The 15743-nt window shown below is 43.5% G+C and overlaps 1 protein-coding gene across 2 annotated transcripts in view; it reads right to left on the reverse strand.

Moving 5' to 3' along the window:
* Positions 1-15743, reverse strand: part of nhsb (Nance-Horan syndrome b (congenital cataracts and dental anomalies)) — a 474669-nt gene that overhangs the window by 60319 nt on the left and 398607 nt on the right. For both annotated transcript variants that reach the window (XM_068040418.1, XM_068040416.1), the window contains exon 4: positions 15120-15182. In XM_068040418.1, the coding sequence (XP_067896519.1) occupies positions 15120-15182 (63 nt within the window). The remainder of the gene's footprint in view (positions 1-15119; positions 15183-15743) is intronic.

Below are 15743 nucleotides of genomic sequence, written 5' to 3' on the forward strand. Positions count from 1 at the left end.
GTATTAGAGCACATGGTCCCAGTATTAAACCACAGAGTCCCAGGATTAAAACACACGCAGTATTAAACCACACGGTCCCGGTATTAAACCACATGGTCCCAGCATTAAACCACACGGTCCCAGCTTTGGACCACACGGTCCCAGCATTAAACCCCACATTCCCAGCATTAAACCCCGGGTCCCAGCAACAAACCCATGGTCCCAGCATTAAACCCCCCGGCCCCAGCATTAAACCCCCGGTCCCAGCAATAAACCCCCGGTCCCAGCAATAAACCCCCGGTCTCAGCATTAAACCCCACAGTCCCAGCATTAGAGCACACAGTCCCAGAATGAAACCTCACGTTCCCAGTATTAGAGCACATGGTCCCAGCATTAGAGCACACAGTCCCAGTATGAAACCCCATGATCCCAGTATTAAACCACACAATCCCATTATTAAACCACACGGTCCCAGTATTCAACCCCATGGTCCCAGTATTGGACCACGCAGTCCCCGCATTAAACTGCACGGACCCAGCCTTAAACTGAACGGTCCCAGCATTAAACTGCAGGGTCCCAGCATTAAACCCCCGGTCCCAGCATTATACCCCACAGTCCCAGCATTAGAGCACACGGTCCCAGTATTAAACTACATGACCCCTGTATTAAACCTCACGGTTCCAGTATTAAACTACAGGACCCCAGTATTCAACCCCATGGTCCCAGTATTAGAGCACACGGTCCCAGTATTAAACCACACGGTCCCAGTATTAAACCACACGGTCCCAGTATTAAACTACACGACCCAGTATTAAACCTCACGGTTCCAGTATTAAACTACAGGACCCCAGTATTCAACCCCATGGTCCCAGTATTAGAGCACACGGTCCCAGTATTAAACCACACAGTCCCAGTATTAAACCACAGAGTCCCAGTATTGGACCTCACTGTTTCAGTATTAAACCACACAATCCCAGTATTAAACCACAGAGTCCCAGTATTGGACCTCACTGTTTCAGTATTAAACCACAGGGTCCCAGTATTGGACCTCACTGTTTCAGTATTAAACCACACGGTCCCAGTATTGGACCTCACTGTTTCAGTATTAAACCACACGGTCCCAGTATTGGACCTCACTGTTTCAGTATTAAACCACACGGTCCCAGTATTGGACCTCACTGTTTCAGTATTAAACCACAGGGTCCCAGTATTGGACCTCACTGTTTCAGTATTAAACCACACGGTCCCAGTATTGGACCTCACTGTTTCAGTATTAAACCACACGGTCCCAGTATTGGACCTCACTGTTTCAGTATTAAACCACACGGTCCCAGTATTGGACCTCACTGTTTCAGTATTAAACCACACGGTCCCAGTATTGGACCTCACTGTTTCAGTATTAAACCACAAGGTCCCAGTATTGGACCTCACTGTTTCAGTATTAAACCACACGGTCCCAGTATTGGACCTCACTGTTTCAGTATTAAACCACAAGGTCCCAGTATTGGACCTCACTGTTTCAGTATTAAACCACACGGTCCCAGTATTGGACCTCACTGTTTCAGTATTAAACCACACGGTCCCAGTATTGGACATCATTGTTTCAGTATTAAACCACACGGTCCCAGTATTGGACCTCACTGTTTCAGTATTAAACCACACGGTCCCAGTATTGGACCTCACTGTTTCAGTATTAAACCACAAGGTCCCAGTATTGGACCTCACTGTTTCAGTATTAAACCACACGGTCCCAGTATTGGACCTCACTGTTTCAGTATTAAACCACACGGTCCCAGTATTGGACCTCACTGTTTCAGTATTAAACCACATAGTCCCAGTATTGGACCTCACTGTTTCAGTATTAAACCACACGGTCCCAGTATTGGACATCATTGTTTCAGTATTAAACCACATGGTCCCAGTATTGGACCTCACTGTTTCAGTATTAAACCACAAGGTCCCAGTATTGGACATCACTGTTTCAGTATTAAACCACACGGTCCCAGTATTGGACATCATTGTTTCAGTATTAAACCACACGGTCCCAGTATTGGACATCATTGTTTCAGTATTAAACCACACGGTCCCAGTATTGGACCTCACTGTTTCAGTATTAAACCACACGGTCCCAGTATTGGACCTCACTGTTTCAGTATTAAACCACACGGTCCCAGTATTGGACCTCACTGTTTCAGTATTAAACCACACGGTCCCAGTATTGGACATCATTGTTTCAGAATTAAACCACACGGTCCCAGTATTGGACCTCACTGTTTCAGTATTAAACCACACGGTCCCAGTATTGGACCTCACTGTTTCAGTATTAAACCACACGACCCAGTATTGGACATCACTGTTTCAGTATTAAACCACACGGTCCCAGTATTGGACATCATTGTTTCAGTATTAAACCACACGGTCCCAGTATTGGACATCATTGTTTCAGTATTAAACCACACGGTCCCAGTATTGGACCTCACTGTTTCAGTATTAAACCACACGGTCCCAGTATTGGACCTCACTGTTTCAGTATTAAACCACACGGTCCCAGTATTGGACCTCACTGTTTCAGTATTAAACCACACGGTCCCAGTATTGGACATCATTGTTTCAGTATTAAACCACACGGTCCCAGTATTGGACCTCACTGTTTCAGTATTAAACCACACGGTCCCAGTATTGGACCTCACTGTTTCAGTATTAAACCACACGACCCAGTATTGGACATCATTGTTTCAGTATTAAACCACACGGTCCCAGTATTGGACATCATTGTTTCAGTATTAAACCACACAGTCCCAGTATTGGACATCATTGTTTCAGTATTAAACCACACGGTCCCAGTATTGGACCTCACTGTTTCAGTATTAAACCACACGGTCCCAGTATTGGACCTCACTGTTTCAGTATTAAACCACAAGGTCCCAGTATTGGACATCATTGTTTCAGTATTAAACCACACGGTCCCAGTATTGGACCTCATTGTTTCAGTATTAAACCACACGGTCCCAGTATTGGACATCACTGTTTCAGTATTAAGCCACACAGTCCCAGTATTGGACATCATTGTTTCAGTATTAAACCACACGGTCCCAGTATTGGACCTCACTGTTTCAGTATTAAACCACACAGTCCCAGTATTGGACCTCACTGTTTCAGTATTAAACCACACAGTCCCAGTATTGGACCTCACTGTTTCAGTATTAAACCACACGGTCCCAGTACTGGACATCACTGTTTCAGTATTAAACCACACAGTCCCAGTATTGGACATCATTGTTTCAGTATTAAACCACACGGTCCCAGTATTGGACATCACTGTTTCAGTATTAAACCACAAGGTCCCAGTATTGGACATCATTGTTTCAGTATTAAACCACACAGTCCCAGTATTGGACATCATTGTTTCAGTATTAAACCACACGGTCCCAGTATTGGACCTCACTGTTTCAGTATTAAACCACACGGTCCCAGTACTGGACATCACTGTTTCAGTATTAAACCACACAGTCCCAGTATTGGACATCATTGTTTCAGTATTAAACCACAAGGTCCCAGTATTGGACATCATTGTTTCAGTATTAAACCACAAGGTCCCAGTATTGGACATCATTGTTTCAGTATTAAACCACAAGGTCCCAGTATTGGACCTCACTGTTTCAGTATTAAACCACACGGTTCCAGTATTGGACCTCACTGTTTCAGTATTAAACCACACGGTCCCAGTATTGGACATCATTGTTTCAGTATTAAACCACACGGTCCCAGTATTGGACCTCACTGTTTCAGTATTAAACCACACGGTCCCAGTATTGGACATCATTGTTTCAGTATTAAACCACACGGTCCCAGTATTGGACATCATTGTTTCAGTATTAAACCACACGGTCCCAGTATTGGACATCATTGTTTCAGTATTAAACCACACGGTCCCAATATTGGACCTCACTGTTTCAGTATTAAACCACACGGTCCCAGTATTGGACATCATTGTTTCAGTATTAAACCACACGGTCCCAGTATTGGACATCATTGTTTCAGTATTAAACCACACGGTCCCAGTATTGGACCTCACTGTTTCAGTATTAAACCACACGGTCCCAGTATTGGACATCATTGTTTCAGTATTAAACCACACGGTCCCAGTATTGGACCTCACTGTTTCAGTATTAAACCACACGGTCCCAGTATTGGACCACACGGTCCCAGTATTGGACCTCACTGTTTCAGTATTAAACCACACGGTCCCAGTATTGGACATCATTGTTTCAGTATTAAACCACACGGTCCCAGTATTGGACCTCACTGTTTCAGTATTAAACCACACGGTCCCAGTATTGGACATCATTGTTTCAGTATTAAACCACACGGTCCCAGTATTGGACATCATTGTTTCAGTATTAAACCACACGGTCCCAGTATTGGACATCATTGTTTCAGTATTAAACCACAAGGTCCCAGTATTGGACCTCACTGTTTCAGTATTAAACCACACGGTCCCAGTATTGGACCTCACTGTTTCAGTATTAAACCACACGGTCCCAGTATTGGACCTCACTGTTTCAGTATTAAACCACACGGTCCCAGTATTGGACCTCACTGTTTCAGTATTAAACCACAAGGTCCCAGTATTGGACATCATTGTTTCAGTATTAAACCACAAGGTCCCAGTATTGGACCTCACTGTTTCAGTATTAAACCACACGGTCCCAGTATTGGACCTCACTGTTTCAGTATTAAACCACACGGTCCCAGTATTGGACATCATTGTTTCAGTATTAAACCACACGGTCCCAGTATTGGACCTCACTGTTTCAGTATTAAACCACACGGTCCCAGTATTGGACATCATTGTTTCAGTATTAAACCACAAGGTCCCAGTATTGGACCTCACTGTTTCAGTATTAAACCACACGGTCCCAGTATTGGACATCATTGTTTCAGTATTAAACCACAAGGTCCCAGTATTGGACCTCACTGTTTCAGTATTAAACCACACGGTCCCAGTATTGGACATCATTGTTTCAGTATTAAACCACACGGTCCCAGTATTGGACCTCACTGTTTCAGTATTAAACCACACAGTCCCAGTATTGGACATCATTATTTCAGTATTAAACCACACGGTCCCAGTATTGGACATCATTGTTTCAGTATTAAACCACACGGTCCCAGTATTGGACATCATTGTTTCAGTATTAAACCACACGGTCCCAGTATTGGACATCATTGTTTCAGTATTAAACCACACGGTCCCAGTATTGGACATCATTGTTTCAGTATTAAACCACAAGGTCCCAGTATTGGACATCATTGTTTCAGTATTAAACCACAAGGTCCCAGTATTGGACCTCACTGTTTCAGTATTAAACCACACGGTCCCAGTATTGGACATCATTGTTTCAGTATTAAACCACACGGTCCCAGTATTGGACCTCACTGTTTCAGTATTAAACCACACGGTCCCAGTATTGGACATCATTGTTTCAGTATTAAACCACACAGTCCCAGTATTGGACATCATTGTTTCAGTATTAAACCACACGGTCCCAGTATTGGACATCATTGTTTCAGTATTAAACCACACAGTCCCAGTATTGGACCTCACTGTTTCAGTATTAAACCACACGGTCCCAGTATTGGACCACACGGTCCCAGTATTGGACATCATTGTTTCAGTATTAAACCACACGGTCCCAGTATTGGACCACACGGTCCCAGTATTGGACCTCATTGTTTCAGTATTAAACCACACGGTCCCAGTATTGGACCTCACTGTTTCAGTATTAAACCACACGGTCCCAGTATTGGACATCATTGTTTCAGTATTAAACCACACGGTCCCAGTATTGGACCTCACTGTTTCAGTATTAAACCACACAGTCCCAGTATTGGACATCATTGTTTCAGTATTAAACCACACGGTCCCAGTATTGGACCTCACTGTTTCAGTATTAAACCACACAGTCCCAGTATTGGACATCATTGTTTCAGTATTAAACCACACGGTCCCAGTATTGGACCTCACTGTTTCAGTATTAAACCACACGGTCCCAGTATTGGACATCATTGTTTCAGTATTAAACCACACAGTCCCAGTATTGGACATCATTGTTTCAGTATTAAACCACACGGTCCCAGTATTGGACCTCACTGTTTCAGTATTAAACCACACGGTCCCAGTATTGGACATCATTGTTTCAGTATTAAACCACACAGTCCCAGTATTGGACCTCACTGTTTCAGTATTAAACCACACAGTCCCAGTATTGGACATCATTGTTTCAGTATTAAACTACACGGTCCCAGTATTGGACCTCACTGTTTCAGTATTAAACCACACGGTCCCAGTATTGGACATCATTGTTTCAGTATTAAACCACACAGTCCCAGTATTGGACATCATTGTTTCAGTATTAAACCACACGGTCCCAGTATTGGACATCATTGTTTCAGTATTAAACTACACGGTCCCAGTATTGGACCTCACTGTTTCAGTATTAAACCACACGGTCCCAGTATTGGACATCATTGTTTCAGTATTAAACCACACAGTCCCAGTATTGGACATCATTGTTTCAGTATTAAACCACACGGTCCCAGTATTGGACATCATTGTTTCAGTATTAAACTACACGGTCCCAGTATTGGACCTCACTGTTTCAGTATTAAACCACACGGTCCCAGTATTGGACATCATTGTTTCAGTATTAAACCACACGGTCCCAGTATTGGACCTCACTGTTTCAGTATTAAACCACACGGTCCCAGTATTGGACATCATTGTTTCAGTATTAAACCACACGGTCCCAGTATTGGACATCATTGTTTCAGTATTAAACCACACGGTCCCAGTATTGGACATCATTGTTTCAGTATTAAACCACAAGGTCCCAGTATTGGACCTCACTGTTTCAGTATTAAACCACATGGTCCCAGTATTGGACATCATTGTTTCAGTATTAAACCACACGGTCCCAGTATTGGACCTCACTGTTTCAGTATTAAACCACATGGTCCCAGTATTGGACATCATTGTTTCAGTATTAAACCACACGGTCCCAGTATTGGACCTCATTGTTTCAGTATTAAACCACACGGTCCCAGTATTGGACATCATTGTTTCAGTATTAAACCACACAGTCCCAGTATTGGACATCATTGTTTCAGTATTAAACCACACGGTCCCAGTATTGGACATCACTGTTTCAGTATTAAACCACACGGTCCCAGTATTGGACCTCACTGTTTCAGTATTAAACCACACAGTCCCAGTATTGGACATCACTGTTTCAGTATTAAACCACACGGTCCCAGTATTGGACCTCACTGTTTCAGTATTAAACCACACGGTCCCAGTATTGGACATCATTGTTTCAGTATTAAACCACACGGTCCCAGTATTGGACATCACTGTTTCAGTATTAAACCACACGGTCCCAGTATTGGACCTCACTGTTTCAGTATTAAACCACACGGTCCCAGTATTGGACATCATTGTTTCAGTATTAAACCACACGGTCCCAGTATTGGACCTCACTGTTTCAGTATTAAACCACACGGTCCCAGTATTGGACCACACGGTCCCAGTATTGGACCTCACTGTTTCAGTATTAAACCACACGGTCCCAGTATTGGACATCATTGTTTCAGTATTAAACCACACGGTCCCAGTATTGGACCTCACTGTTTCAGTATTAAACCACACGGTCCCAGTATTGGACATCATTGTTTCAGTATTAAACCACACGGTCCCAGTATTGGACTTCACTGTTTCAGTATTAAACCACACGGTCCCAGTATTGGACATCATTGTTTCAGTATTAAACCACAAGGTCCCAGTATTGGACATCATTGTTTCAGTATTAAACCACAAGGTCCCAGTATTGGACCTCACTGTTTCAGTATTAAACCACACGGTCCCAGTATTGGACATCATTGTTTCAGTATTAAACCACAAGGTCCCAGTATTGGACCTCACTGTTTCAGTATTAAACCACACGGTCCCAGTATTTGACATCACTGTTTCAGTATTAAACCACACGGTCCCAGTATTGGACCTCACTGTTTCAGTATTAAACCACACAGTCCCAGTATTGGACATCATTGTTTCAGTATTAAACCACACGGTCCCAGTATTGGACCTCACTGTTTCAGTATTAAACCACACAGTCCCAGTATTGGACATCATTGTTTCAGTATTAAACCACACGGTCCCAGTATTGGACCTCACTGTTTCAGTATTAAACCACAAGGTCCCAGTATTGGACCTCACTGTTTCAGTATTAAACCACAAGGTCCCAGTATTGGACCTCACTGTTTCAGTATTAAACCACATGGTCCCAGTACTGGACCACACGGTCCCAGCATTAGACCACACAGTCCCAGTATTAGAGCACATGTGCCAGTTAACACATTAGTCCAATTTTACAGCATTGTTGCATCCATTATTTTAGAGGAGAGCAAATCTATTTAAACTGCAGGCTAACATAAAGAGGAGTATTATATAAATGTGTTAAGCAGTTCTCTGGTAATATCACCAGCAGCAGGGTCTAATATATCTGAATGACTTATTCTTGGGCTGACAGTTGAGAAGCCAATCATTCCTAAAGGGATTGGACACCCTAAATGAAAGATATGAGTTTCAGAAGCACTTGAAGGGGAGGAATCTGGCAGAAATTCTCACACATGAAGAATTGGATAGGAAATTTTGCACTTCAGAGATTCCCACACAATTTGATGGTATTTATCAAGATACAGGCAAATCCCAGCTGTGATATCCCAAGCATTATTTTAATGGATACAAAACTTGCAAACTGTCTGTTCTTGATATCTCTTCCAGAATTTGCTGGGAATGATCTGAGTTATATCGGCTCTCTGAACTGTAATTGCATCGTTACAGCGTGCGGAGTAACATGGTCTGAGTTGTAACTGCATCAATACAGTCTGCAGGGTACCATGGTCTGAGCTGTAACTGCATCGTTAGTGTGCAGAGTAACATGGTCTGAGTTGTAACGGCATCAATACAGTCTGCGAGGTAACATGGTCTGAGCTGTAACTGCATCGTTAGTGTCTGTGGAGTAACATGGTCTGAGCTGTAACTGCATCGTTAGTGTCTGCGGAGTAACATGGTCTGAGCTGTAACTGCATCGTTAGTGTCTGCGGAGTAACATGGTCTGAGCTGTAACTGCATCATTACAGAGTGTGGGGTAACATGGTTTGAACTGTAACTCCATCAATACAGTGTGAGGAGTAACATGGTCTGAGCTGTAACTGCATCGTTACAGTGTGCGGGGTAACATGGTTTGAACTGTAACTCCATCATTACAGTGTGAGGAGTAACATGGTCTGAGCTGTAACTGCATCATTACAGAGTGTGGGGTAACATGGTTTGAACTGTAACTCCATCATTACAGTGTGAGGAGTAACATGGTCTGAGCTGTAATTGCATCATTACAGTGTGCGGAGTAACATGGTCTGAGTTGTAACTGCATCATTACAGTGTGCGGAGTAACATGGTCTGAGTTGTAACTGCATCATTACAGTGTGCGGAGTAACATGGTCTGAGCTGTAATTGCATCATTACAATGTGCGGAGTAACATGGCCTGAGTTGTAACTGCATCATTACAGTGTGCGGAGTAACATGATCTGAGTTGTAACTGCATCATTACAGTGTGTGGAGTAACAAGGTCTGAGCTGGAATTGCATCATTACAGTGTGTGGAGTAACAAGGTCTGAGCTGTAGTTGCATCATTACAGTGTGCGGAGTAACATGGTTTGAACTGTAAATCCATCATTACAATGTGCAGGGTAACATGGTCTGAGCTGTAACTGCATCATTACAGTGTGCGGAGTAACAAGGTCTGAGCTATAATTGCATCATTACAGTGTGCGGAGTAACAAGGTCTGAGCTGTAATTGCATCATTACAGTCTGTGGGGTAACATGGTTTGAACTGTAACTCCATCATTACAGTGTGAGGAGTAACATGGTCTGAGTTGTAACTGCATCAATACAGTCTGCAGGGTACCATGGTCTGAGCTGTAACTGCATCGTTAGTGTGCAGAGTAACATGGTCTGAGTTGTAACGGCATCAATACAGTCTGCGGGGTAACATGGTCTGAGCTGTAACTGCATCATTACAGAGTGTGGGGTAACATGGTTTGAACTGTAACTCCATCAATACAGTGTGAGGAGTAACATGGTCTGAGCTGTAACTGCATCGTTACAGTGTGCGGGGTAACATGGTTTGAACTGTAACTCCATCATTACAGTGTGAGGAGTAACATGGTCTGAGCTGTAACTGCATCATTACAGAGTGTGGGGTAACATGGTTTGAACTGTAACTCCATCATTACAGTGTGAGGAGTAACATGGTCTGAGCTGTAATTGCATCATTACAGTGTGCGGAGTAACATGGTCTGAGCTGTAACTGCATCGTTACAGTGTGCGGAGTAACATGGTCTGAGTTGTAATTGCATCATTACAGTGTGCGGAGTAACATGGTCTGAGCTGTAATTGCATCATTATAGTGTGCGGAGTAACAAGGTCTGAGCTGTAATTGCATCATTACAGTGTGCGGAGTAACATGGTCTGAGCTGTAATTGCATCATTACAGTGTGCGGGGTAACATGGTATGAGTTATAACTGCATCATTACAGTGTGCGGAGTAACATGGTCTGAGTTGTAACTGCATCATTACAGTGTGCGGAGTAACATGGTCTGAGCTGTAATTGCATCATTACAGTGTGCGGAGTAACATGGCCTGAGTTGTAACTGCATCATTACAGTGTGCGGAGTAACATGATCTGAGTTGTAACTGCATCATTACAGTGTGTGGAGTAACAAGGTCTGAGCTGGAATTGCATCATTACAGTGTGTGGAGTAACAAGGTCTGAGCTGTAGTTGCATCATTACAGTGTGTGGAGTAACATGGTTTGAACTGTAACTCCATCATTACAGTGTGCAGGGTAACATGGTCTGAGCTGTAACTGCATCATTACAGTGTGCGGAGTAACAAGGTCTGAGCTGTAACTGCATCATTACAGTGTGCGGAGTAACAAGGTCTGAGCTGTAGTTGCATCATTACAGTGTGCGGAGTAACATGGTTTGAACTGTAACTCCATCATTACAGTGTGCAGGGTAACATGGTCTGAGCTGTAACTGCATCATTACAGTGTGAGGAGTAACACGGTCTGAGCTGTAACTGCATCGTTATTGTGTGCGGGGTAACATGGTCTGAACTGTAACTGCATCGTTACTGTGTGTGGTGTAACATGGTCTGAACTGTAACTGCATCGTTACAGTGTGAGGAGTAACATGGTTTGAACTGTAACTCCATCATTACAGTGTGAGGAGTAGCATGGTCTGAGCTGTAACTGCATCGTTATTGTGTGCAAGGTAATAGGGTCTGAGCTGTAACTGCATCGTTACAGTGTGAGGGGTAACATGGTCTGATACATGGCTGACCCCATCATCCATGCAAACTACTGCTCCATCTCCAATCTCCCTTTCCTCTCCAACATCCTTGAATATGTTGTCGCCTCCCAAATCCTTTCCCACCTTTCCTCAAATGCCATGTTTGAATCCTTCCAATCTGGTTTGTGCCCATGGCACAGTACCAAATAGCTCTTACCAAAGTCACAAATGACATCGTATGTGACTGTGACAGAGGCTAACTATCTCTCCTTGTTCTTCTCGACCTGTCTGTAGCCTTTGATATGGTTGACCCACCAATTTCCTCCAACGCCTCTCCACTGTCGTCCAGCTGGGTGGGACTGTACTCACCTGTTTTTTTAAAAATTTGTTCTTGGGATGTGTGCATCGCTGGCAAGACGGCACAGTGGTGCAGTGGTTAGCACCGCATCCTCACATCTCCAGCGACCCCGGTTCAGTTCTGGGTACTGCCTGTGTGGCGTTTGCAAGTTCTCCCTGTGACTGTGTGGGTTTCCGCCGGGTGCTCCGGTTTCCTACCACAGCCAAAGACTTGTAGGTTGATAGGTAAATTGGCCCCTAGTGTAGGTAGGAGAATGGTGGGGATGTGGTAGGGAATATGGGATTAATGTAGGATTAGTATAAATGGGTGGTTGTTGGTCGGCACAGACTCGTTGGGCCGAAGGGTCTGTTTCAGTGCTGTATCTCTAAATCTAAAAAAAATTTGTTGCCCAGCTCTAATTGCTCTTGAGAAGTTGGTGCTGAGCTGCCTTCTTGAACCGCTGCAGTCCATATGGTGTAGGTACGCCTACAGTGTTGTTAGGGAGGGAGTTCCAGGTTTTTGACCCAACGACAGTGAAGGAATGGTGATGTAGTTCCAAGTCAGGATGGTGTGTGGCTTGGAAGGGAACTTGCAGGTGGTGGTGTTTCCATCTGCCTGCTTGTCCTTCTAGATGGTAAAGTCACGAGTTTGGAAGGGGCTGTTGAAGGAGCCTTGGTGAGTTGCTGCAATACATCTTGTAGATGGTGCTGCCACTGTGTATTGGTGGTGGTGGAGGGAGTTAATGTTTAAGGTGGTGGATGGGGTGCTGATCAAGCAGGCTGCTTTGTCCTGGATGGTGTCGAGCTTCTTGACTGTTGTTAGAGTCGCACTCATTCAGGCAAGTGGAGAGTATACCATCACACTCCTGATCTGTGCCTTGTAGATGGTGGACAGGCTTTGGGGAGACAGGAGGTGAGTTACTTGCTGCAGAAGTCCCAGCCTCTGACCTGCTCTTGTAACCACAGTATTTATATGGCTGGTCCAGTTCAGTTTCTGGTCAATGGTAACCCCCAGGATGTTGATAGTGGGTGAATCAGCAATGAAATACCATTGAATGTCAAGGGGAAATGGTTAGATTCTCTATTATTGGAGATGGTCATTGCCTGGCACGAATGTTACTTGCCACTTATCAGCCCAAGCCTGGATGTTGTCCAAGTCTTGCTGCATTCGGGCACAGACTGCTTCGTTATCTGAGGAGTCACAAATGGTACTGAACATTGTGCAATCATCAGCGAACATCCCCATTTCTGACCTTATGTTAGAGGGAAGGTCATTGATGAAGCATCTGAAGATGGTGGGCCTAGGATACTACCCTGAGGAACTCCTGCAGTGATGAAAATAAGAATGGTTCCATTCTAATCTGTCCAATCATAGCCAGAGTAACACTTGCAATGGCTTTCTTTCTACTCCTGCACCATTACCTCTGGTGTCCCCCAAGGATCTATCCTTGGGCCCCTCCTAATTCATATCTACATGCTACCTCTCACCAAAAATATGCCATTAGTTTTAACATGCTGACCACACTCAGCTTTACATCACCACCACCTCTTTCGACTTCTTCACTGTTGCAAAGTTATCGGACTGCTTATCCGACATCCAGTACTGGATGAGCAGAAATTTCCTCCAATTAAATATTGGGAAAATTGAAGCCATGGTCTTCAGTCCCTGCCACAAACTCCATTCCCTAGTTATCGGCTCCATCCCTCTTCTTGGCAACTGTCCAAGGCTGAACCAGACTGTCTGCAGCCTTGGTGTCACATCTGACCATGAGATGAGCTACTGACCATATATCCACACCATCACTAAGACCGTCTATTTCCAACTCAGTAACTTTGCCCGACTCTGCCCCTGCTTCAGCTCATCTGCCGCTGAATCCCTCACCCATGCCTTTGTTACCACTAGATGACTATTCCAACACACTCCTGGCCAGCCTCCCACATTCTACCCTTCTTAAACTTCAGGTCATCCAAAACGCTGCTGCGCATGTCCTTACTTGCAACAGGTCCCATTCCTCTATCACCTCTCTTCTGCTTGCTGACTTACATTGGCTCCTGGTTAAGCAACGCCTCAATCTTAAAATTCTCATCCTTGTTTTCAAATCTCTCCATGGCCTTCGTCCTTCCATATCTCTGTCAACTTCCCCCAGCCCCACACCCTCCAAGATATCTGCACTCTTCTAATTCTGTCCTCTTGAGCAGCCCCAATTTTAATCTCTCCACCATGAAACCATTGTCGATTGCTGTAAAAACCCACCTGGTTCACTAATATCTTTTAGGGAAGGAAATCTGCCATCCTTACCTGGTCTGGTCTACATGTGACTTCAGACCCACAGCAATGTGGTTGACTCTTAAATGCCCTCTGAAATGGCCTAGCAAGCCACTCAGTTCAACGACAATAAATGCTGGCCTAGCCAGCAATGTCACATCCCAAAAATGAATTTAAAAAAATTATCATGGCTGCCTTTTGTTATTTAGTCCCACAGTACCTAACATTATGTTTAGGGGTTGAAAATACATCACGCGGCTCGTGTACAAAACCGATATTTCCCCACCAGCTTACACATTGTATCTTTATTTATTTTTATTTGTATTTATTTAGAGATACAGCACTGAATCAGGCCCTTCGGCCCACCGAGTCTGTGCCGACCAACAACCACCCATTTATACTAACCCTACAGTAATCCCATATTCCCTATCACCTACCTACACTAGGGGCAATTTACAACGGCCAATTTACCTATCACCTGCAAGTCTTTTGGCTGTGGGAGGAAACCGGAGCACCCGGGGAAAACCCACGCAGACACAGAGAGAACTTGCAAACTCCACACAGGCAGCACCCAGAATTGAACACATAAAGAATCCCACACAATGCAGTAAGTGTAGGCCATAGTATTTTGCTAATACATATGTGCATGCATGTTTATATATGTTTTATATAAATGAAAATCAGCTTTATATATTCTCCTGCAAAATTAAAATAATTTAAAATCTAGAAATTACTGTATGTTGATATCAGCAAATGAATGCTTAACAATGACTGTTCTCGACATCAGCAGAGGCATTAACCCATTAAAAACAAATACCTGCATTAAAAGAAAACAGGAATATCAACACATTAATCCTCTGCCCACCGATATCATTAATGGTCATTTCTGGGCTTAGGTGAAATTTTGAAATAGAAGAATGTCTCAGGTTAAAATCTGATGCTGACATGTGGATTTAATATGCATTTCAAACATTACTTAGATAAAAGAGCATTTAAAAAATAGAATTCAGAAAATATTAGAGAAGAACATTGATTGGTGTTAAGGTTAAGGATAGCATTAGAAGTTACAGAGGAAGGATTGGCAGAGAGCAAGGCTAAGGCTTGAGGTGCAATCCAGTACCTTTCTACTCCAGGGGGTCATTTGGCAACATTCAATGGGGGAGGATGAGCGAGTGCTGCGAAACTACAAACAAAACATGACAGTGAAATATTAGAACCAAAATAAACACAAATATCTTATCAAATATGATAAACAAAATAAGAATGAATATCTGAAAGAACTCAAGCAATGCAATACAATCACAAATCCATGAGAAACAACATAGATATATCAACAAGGAATACTTGCATTGGTTTTGAAGCCGTTTCAAATCTCTATGGCTCCAAAACAATCTGTATTCTGAAATTATGATTCTTTTATGATTATTACATTTTTGAGCCAGGCAAAATTTACAATCTTTTTTGAGCCATGCATTGTAGATCACACAGTACTAACAATCGCATACATTGAGGTTTTAGGTGTACATTAGACAGCACTGCACAATAATAGGATTAGGGTCATCCCTCGGTTAAAGATTTCGGTTGAGTTCAGTTGGATTAGATTGGGGAGGGAAGCGAAAAACAGTTTATTTGACACTCATGCATTCGCCAATCCGTGATTCCATTCAACCACCAACCCCACCCCTGCACCCAAATGCTTGGTACACTCTGGGTAAAATGCCAACTAGTGTTCACACTGATTTAA

The sequence above is a fragment of the Heterodontus francisci genome, chromosome 10 (assembly GCF_036365525.1).
Source record: "Heterodontus francisci isolate sHetFra1 chromosome 10, sHetFra1.hap1, whole genome shotgun sequence".
NCBI lineage: Eukaryota > Metazoa > Chordata > Chondrichthyes > Heterodontiformes > Heterodontidae > Heterodontus > Heterodontus francisci.